The following is an 8,534-nucleotide window of genomic DNA, read 5'->3' as shown; positions in this document are numbered from 1 at the left end:
TCTGTACAAAATTTGCATTACCACTTTCGTGTTCCTGGTAAAAAGACCTTTAATTTGATATATAGGTCGACCAGATTTGGATAAGTCCTTTTATGGGAACAGACACACAGATAGACACCGAAGCGAATACAATAGTCCGTCCCTATACCTTTTATTATTACTATTGTAATTAAACAAAGGAAGGACGAGAAAAAAGAAAGCACTCGTGAGTGATTAGACAGTCAAATTAAAAGTACCTCTACTACTCGTAGATACAATAATTCCATTCCCAATACAAACGTTTCCCGCTCAGTACCATGCTTCATAATTTCCACGACTTGAAATGCAAGAGGGAAAACTCTCCGGGAAATCAATACACGAGGGTTAGAACACAGAGAGGGGTTCCACAAGCTGAACATCCCCCGACCCCAACCCTCACCCCCAACACATCCCCAACCCTCAGCCCCAGCACATACACCCTGTTGCTTTTCTCAGAGAACTTGTCTGCAAACTCGTACAACTCCGGCTAGGATGATACTTTTTTTACTCTCTTTGTTACCTTTTTTCTCTCCCATCAGTTTTTCCCTCGTCTTTTTCATCTCATTAATTTCATTCCCACCTTCCCTTTATCTCTCGCTCTATCCCGTCCCTCTATCCCAACGTCCCGCGTCCCTTTATCCCTCGAGAAATCCACCAATCCACCAGTGTTACATCAACCGGTGGACTCTAGCCGGTGCAGCGGTTGTGGATCTTATTTTGAAAAAAAACTTTTGGTTTCCAATACCTATTGGTATCTAGTATTGGTTGGTAAGTACCTAATTTTGGCATAAAATCTTCAAAGCATTCTACAAAATTAGTAGTAGCTTATTGTCTTATTGACAAATACTGACCTTACTGACAATAATTCCTACAGGTTGTTGGTTTTTTAATTTTTACTGCTCACATGATAGGTACCTAATAGTTTTCATTTATACTACTCAAATTGGAGCATCCCTTTTCTCCACCACTAGGCTCCTCATTACAAGGTCAATTAAGAACATTAATATTTCTGAAGTTTGAAGTTGCGTGAATATTTATCCAGTATGAACTTCTTCAAGTTGCGTTTGAATATCAAACTCCATACCCGGTGAATTAATCATGGGCATGATACACCCTAGGAATGTATCACACATAGCTGACTCAAAACCCATAGCTGTCAATTTCTAAATTATTTAACAAAATTCCAACTCTTTCTCAGAGTGGATTCTTTTCTCCTTTCCTCCCTGTTACTCTTCCTCTCACTCTCTCCTCTCTCTCTCTCTCTTCTCCCTCTCTCTTTCTTTGAGTACTTTTGTTAAGGACTTAACCACTTTTATTTAAACTGCCCGTATGAGACTCGAAATTCCCCTTTCCCCACAGCAATCAGTGTAATAAGTGTACGTTTATCCTTTGTACCCTGTTGTGTTGTGTAACATAATTTTAATGAGGCGAAGGTATTCGCGTTTCCCCCTTGTTTTATTTCTGCAATTTTCCTTTGTTTCGCTGTTTCGTGTCCTTTGAACATCTAAACGGGCGGCGAAAACGTTTTCCCTTGTTGTAGAACGCTAGGCGAACGATTGTTTGATGTTTTTGAACGACAAGAGTATTATTATTACCATTATTCTTACTTTTTTTTTCATTTTCTAGCTCCTACATCTTTTTACTTTCATTTTTATTTTTCTACCTCCTCTGTCTTTTTACTTTTCTTACTTTCCCACCTTCTTCCAATCGACCTTTCTTTTCTTTCAAGAGATTCTCATTATCCGTCTCTCTTCTCACCCACTTTCTCTTTCACGTCTTGCTCAATAGTTTCTATCCCCTTTTGCCTCTGGTCGCGGGGTTCTTCGTGTTGTATTTGAAGAATGAACTTTGTTCTCATCTACCATGATCTTTATGCTCTTATGCTCTTTTACCAACGACGTTTTTGAACGAGTAAAATTTCTACTGGATTGGAGTTTTTGAAGTTGTGCAGTTGTGCCTATTTATTGATTTTTACCGACTTCTATTAATAGTACCGTCACAACTATGTACGTGCTTGCATTCATTTGGACTTATCTCAGGGCTCTGACGCTCCGTCTATCTTGATAAGCGCTGGTAGATTTGATGACAATAGGTCAAACTAAGCATCAAACACATGATAAGACATTTATTAGCTTTGGTTGAGATGTAATATTTCTTCCGACAGTTTAGGTAATGTTTGAAACTATTTGCATGGAAATGCATCATGTACGTGTGCAAGTTTCAGTACTTTTTGTAACGAGAAAACATTTGTGTTCTATGTTCACAGCACAGAGCAGTTTATCTCCGTCCTCCACTCATGACTCAGATCGCAAACCTCTGGATGATGGCAGTCCTATACATGAGATCACACGTCAGCCAATAGGAAGCATTCGTGAAGAATCAGAAGACCATGGTGATGGAGACCATGATAAAATCGAAATCCGTGAGAATAACAACAACATTCCTAATGAGAGCGGAGAAAGAAAATCCTCCCTCCATTGTGTCGGCGTGGAAGCAACAGCAGTCCGACAACTGGCGGCCTCTACCGGAACGGTGGCAATACTGGGAACAACAGCTAAACCCCCCATGAAGAAATCTGCCAGTGGAAACTTGATAGAAGACGAGAATGCAGAGAATGCTGATATTGTGGAAGTTGTTATCGAACACAATAATATCATACAATCAAACTCGGGAACCCTCCATCAGACGATAGAAGCAATTGCCCAAGAAGTCCGAACGGATCTCATACAGAATGGCGTTCAAAAGATCTCCAAAGATGAAACTACAAAAGTAGAGAACACTGCTGAGAATGAGAAAACAGTAAACAACAACACAATCTTTGTAGATGAAAACTTGAACAGTACAGATCAGAATGCAGTAGATCAACCTAACCTGAATAAAGAGAACTATAATGCACATATCACTTCCGAGCTTACTAACAAAGTGACAGAAGCTATAAGCATATCTGAACAAAACCATATAAGCAATGTAAATATAGCTCCAAGCAATATAGATAATCAAATTTCACAAACCCAAGAAGTAGTTACCAACAAATTAGAATCTAAATTACCAGAAAGCAATATAGCGAATTATGATAGTACCGTAAAAGCGCCTAGTTTAGAAGAAAAGCCTAGTTCAGAAGAAGTTATAGTTGACAATATGGACCAAAGTAATACTAATATTATTCCTGAAACACGGACCAATAACAATAATGTAATAGATAAACAATCAAAGGTTCCTCTTGCAAAGCATTTTAAACAAGAAGTAAATACCTCTGAGGTAGTCAAACAAAAATCTAAAAGTTCTAAAGAATCTAGTTTAGAAAAAGAAATTACTGTGAGAAGTTTTGATAAAGATCGATCTATTGATAGTAACAACACAGACATTACCAATCTTAGTAAAACTTCTAGCCTAGAGCAACATTCAGAAAGTATTGATGCCACCCAAAGCCAAATAAAAACCAACAATAAAAGAAATTACTGTGAGAAGTTTTGATAAAGATCGATCTATTGATAGTAACAACACAGACATTACCAATCTTAGTAAAACTTCTAGCTTAGAGCAACATTCAGAAAATATTGATGCCACCCAAAGCCAAATAAAAACCAACAACGAACTAACAAAACTGCCAAGTATTGAAAGCAAAGCAATGCTACCAACTGTTGCTGACGCTGTTGAAGACATAATAGCAAGTGCAACAAATATTGTCTTGGAGAAAACGAAAGCCAAGATCACAGAGAAGCCACACTCAGAAGTTGAGACGTTTGATACGGAGAGTAAAAAATCAGTTTCCAATGATCTCGACTCTGACTCAAATGGAACTTCCGATCAGACCGTCATTTCACAAGAAAGTCTAAACGAAGAAAACATGAGAGAGGGCTGATACGGAGAGTAAAAAATCAGTTTCCAATGATCTCGACTCTGACTCAAATGGAACTTCCGATCAGACCGTCATTTCACAAGAAAGTTTAAACGAAGAAAACATGAGAGAGGGTACTAACGTCTTGGTCAATGGTCAAGAGCATCTTGTGAATCATCTCACGCTGACCCACAAACTTTGAACTTCCACATTCAAAGATATATCATCAAAGCGGAGAGACCTCAAATGGTTCACTTGTTCTGGATTAGAAACCGCTCCGGGCGTGTGATATATACTATTACTGACCAAAGCATGTGATATACTGATCAACCTCTCCATTGAGACTGTGACTAAACTTCGTTTGGATTCTCTGCTGGATTTCAACAAAAGTGCCTTCTTGGCGCGAGATTCATTATTTTGGATCGTGATGAGTTCCCTATAGTTCAAGGTAGCACTTATTGGTGGATGATGCTTATTGCGTTAGCGTGATTGGTAATACTTTGGGTATTTTTTTATGGGTCATTTATTTCGATGATATTTGTTCTGTCCAGATATTGAATATTCATTTTATATTCGACCGTCGATTTCATCGGTCTGGTTTGAAAGTTTAACTCCTTTCACCAGAATATTTCTTGAACTTTGAAAATTTGTGAGATCAATCCGCTGACGTGAACCCTTGGATTACAAAATTTTGGGTAAAGGTTATGTGCGGCATCACACATCAGGGGATTGTATCTCGGACACGTTGTGTCTTTATTTATTTAATGATTTGACTATTCGACGAAATTTACCCACCGAGATGGAACATTAAGACATTGTGGCTTGCCGATTTGGCTATATTTATTTTAGTATAAACCTGCACATTTCTATCCCACATAAGCAAGAAATGGTGAAAGATAAGAAGAAGATATTCCTCTTTTTAAGACAAAATCGACTTTGTAAAGATGTAATTCAAAATCTGAAGTTATCCTAGCACCTCTCGACAAAATATATCAATAAGAAGAAGAACGCGTTTTTTTAAATCAATTGGTAATATTTAAACATCGAAATTCCTTCCAATAAATCAGTCTAATGATTACATTTTCATGTTTGATTACATATTCTTAGGCATCAAGTTTTGTTTTTAGAGGTAGAACAGCATCTTTGTAATGACGATAAAATGTATTGTGATGTTTGTGCCATAAAAATACAAGTCATAAGTTGGCATAATTTATGTTCTCCGGATCACAGCTACAAAAGAAGATTACGTATTTGCTGCATCTTCTTCGGAGCACTTGGTCCAGAAATAAACATTTTTAGCTCAATTCCTTTCAAGGCTGAGCTATTCATCTTGTACCAAAGTCAGCAGCTTGGGTAGGGGTTTTTTTATGATAGAAGTTTGGGTAGGGGTTTTATATTTATATGATAGATTGATAGCTTTTGGTTTCAAAGCGTTTAGTTAAAATTCATTATTCCATACAAAAGTTATTAATCGATTAATCCATATTAAAATTTAGCATACAAAAATTTACCCAGCAGTTTGATATTTAATTTTGTTAAAATCATAATTATTACTAGGCACTTTCTTTTTGTAGTGTCTCCAGGAATACCCACCATTTGGGTCTGAAGAAGGATGCTCTACTGAAAGAACTTATTTTCAAACAGACAAAAAATAATGCCCAACTTGAAACACTTAAACACTACAGTCTCACAGCATGATAAATTATTCGTTTGATATTTAATGTTTCGTGCTTTGTCTATTACAATATGTGCATTGTGTGATGTTTGTGTGTACAAAATGTCCTGGTGCGAACATCACACGACTTTGCATATACGAGGAGCAAACTCGTACTATGAATATTTTACCCTATTTTCTTACACAAATGAGCTCTGATCTTAAAATTTGTCGCGACGACCTATGAACTCAAAGCGAGAAAGTTTTAGATACCTAACACTTTAGTCGATAGTCGATCATTTAAGACCGGTTTTAGCGTCACCTATGTTAAGCTACGCCGAGCAAGGTCAAAAAATGGATGGGTGACATCAACACTATATTGGTAGTTATTAGGAAACATTAAAAGGAATAAAGGGAGAACGGGCTATAGGCTTGATTTTAAATCAATACATGAAAGTAAAGTCAAATCAATAATAATAACAATAATAGTAAACTGAATATTGAACAAATTAGGTAGGTACATGGGTATTCTTTAACCACGATCGAATAAACTACGGGCTAAAAAATTCCCGTAGAGACGGGCCCAGCTTGTTCAGTATCTATTATTTTCATAGGTCAGGCTCCTACTCTTCCAATGTACAACGGGCCTCAAATATCACATGGACCTAAGGACTAGCATGAACTGTATTTTACCCCGAGTACAACTTACACGGCTTACACTCAAGAGATAGTCGGAACGTTGGAAAATTCCGCACTCGTACTATGAACATTTTACCCTAAGTCAAAAATTCTCCTTTATTAAAGAGCTTGTACTTATTATACATATATTATCTAATTTGAGCAGAAGTCCTGCAATTAAACTGCTTGTTACTTAAAATAATACCCATGCATATTCAACATCTTGAATTTTATTCTCGATACAACAAACTTTGAGTGACATTGTCCCTTCTAGCAAAACATATGTAGGTCTGGTATACAGTGGTATGTAAGTTCAAGGAGAAATGTTAAAAAAAATTCCTCCTTTAAAGGGCCCCAAACATCTGAGCTCTTATGGAAACCTCGACACCGAAAAATTACTCCATTCCATTCTATTTTCCTTGTAAAGATAAGGAAAGTAAAACAGCACATACTATCAAGACTATGAGACTTTGACTGTATTTGATCTTTCCATGTACAATATGTACATATTCAACATATTATTATATATTGTGTTCCCATGAGGTTTTTTCCATCCTCTTTCGCTACACAGTCTGGAAGACACGAGGTGAAAAGTCCAACAGGAGGCCAATTACAACTTGCCATTTACTGACCTCTGTAATCAGCACTTGTGTAATGAGTAAATCGTGATAACGAAATTGCGCCATTAAAGTTTTACTACTAAGTTTACGCAATTCGCAAAGGCCTTTGAACCTCCGAAAGCGCAGGGCCCGACAAAGGCGGTCCGATAACCCTTGGCGGTTCGATAAGAGGGCGGTTTTGCAAACTGCCAATTTAGGCCACCTCATTCAACTAATGTGGGTCTCTGTGGCATTTCCCTTTTTTCCCAAGGTTCGAAAATAAACTCGAAGGGCGTCATTTTGGAATATACTTTAGTCTAGATTCTTGAAAATATCAAATCCGCCGTGACCGACAAACTGAAGGTCAACCGGGATACAGAGGTAAAACTGAAAGATATAAAAAAGCAGAGGCAATTAGTGAAGAAACCAGCTTGTTCCTTCCCATGAATGTATGTATATTGATCAAGATTCAAGATCCCAATATCAAGTGTGGATTTAATAATCACAAGTGATTTTGATTCTTTGCAAAGTGATTTGATTAAAAAATGAATATTAAACAAATTAGGTAGGTACATAGGTATTCTTTAACCACGATCGAATAAACTACGGGCTAAAAAATTCCCGTAGGGACGGGCCCAGCTTGTTCAGTATCTATAATTTTCATAGGTCAGGCTCCTACTCTTCCAATGTACAACGGGCCTCAAATATCACATGGACCTATAGGACTAGCATGAACTGTATTTTACCCCGAGTACAACTTACACGGCTTACACTCAAGAGATAGTCGGAACGTCGGAAAATTCCGTACTTCTTATCAACTCATTATTATTTTATGACTTTAGTGATAATGGAATTAAATAGTTCCCAAGCATTTCAACGTAATGAGGCCTCTAATGGACGACTATGAAACGGAGATCTATGTATTAACACATGCACACATGGGGTACAAACCAACGCGGACTTGCAATCCGGAGGTTCCTGGTTCAATTCCAAGATGGGGCAAAATTTCAAAGGTTATTAGTTAATAGTTAGGTGGTACATATAACCAAGAAGTTGACGAGCACCACTTGAATAAAATAGATGATAGATAGTTAATAGTTAGGTCCATGATAAAGTAAGTCTAATTAATAGTTAGGTGTAGAAAAGGAATTTTGACTGTGTTAAGCATATACTTAAATAACTGTAACAAATGTCATTCACCACACACGTTTTGATGCTCTGACCAGACCTAACGAATAACACACTTCGATAAATCACACACAATCACAATAAATAAAATTGAATTAAATTGAATTGAATTGAATAAAGTCCAAGACTTGATCTGGACACGAACTATCAACCTCCAGATCTAAAGCCTACTACGCTAACCACTGAAGTTGATGGGAACGGTTAAGTTAATGATCGGAGATGGAAGAAGAATCAAGCAGTAAACTTGAGCTAATGTAAAAACAATGCGTACGAAATAATTTATGTCGGAAGATGAGAGTTTAGATTAGAGCATACAGAGCGGAATTGAAGAACCATATACATATGATGTCCATAGGTTTAAAGTAAACTTGACTATAGGTTCATGCTGATATAGCTTGAGGTGGCCTTTTAGTTGAAATAAAATGAGTCTAAAGGTGTGTCCACACATAGTCGAACGGTCATCGATCGATGTCGACTGAACCGTCCATACTGCCTCGACAACATAGAATAATCTCGTTATCAACTACTATCCTTGCCCTGTTCATTAAATCCTGTGTCA

The 8,534-nt window shown here is 37.3% G+C and overlaps 1 protein-coding gene across 1 annotated transcript in view; it reads left to right on the top strand.

Annotated features, from left to right (window-relative positions):
• Nucleotides 1-3,880, top strand: part of LOC103517291 (putative mediator of RNA polymerase II transcription subunit 24) — a 26,735-nt gene extending 22,855 nt beyond the window's left edge. The window contains exons 2-3 of the mRNA XM_026829437.1: nucleotides 2,285-3,352; nucleotides 3,498-3,880. Coding sequence (XP_026685238.1) covers nucleotides 2,285-3,352; nucleotides 3,498-3,880 — 1,451 coding nt within the window. The remainder of the gene's footprint in view (nucleotides 1-2,284; nucleotides 3,353-3,497) is intronic.
• The last annotated feature ends 4,654 nt before the right edge of the window (nucleotides 3,881-8,534 follow it).

This window comes from Diaphorina citri, unplaced genomic scaffold (assembly GCF_000475195.1).
Source record: "Diaphorina citri unplaced genomic scaffold, Diaci psyllid genome assembly version 1.1 scaffold1797, whole genome shotgun sequence".
NCBI classification, from domain to species: Eukaryota; Metazoa; Arthropoda; class Insecta; order Hemiptera; family Psyllidae; genus Diaphorina; species Diaphorina citri.
This window is presented reverse-complemented; position numbering and strand designations above follow the sequence as displayed.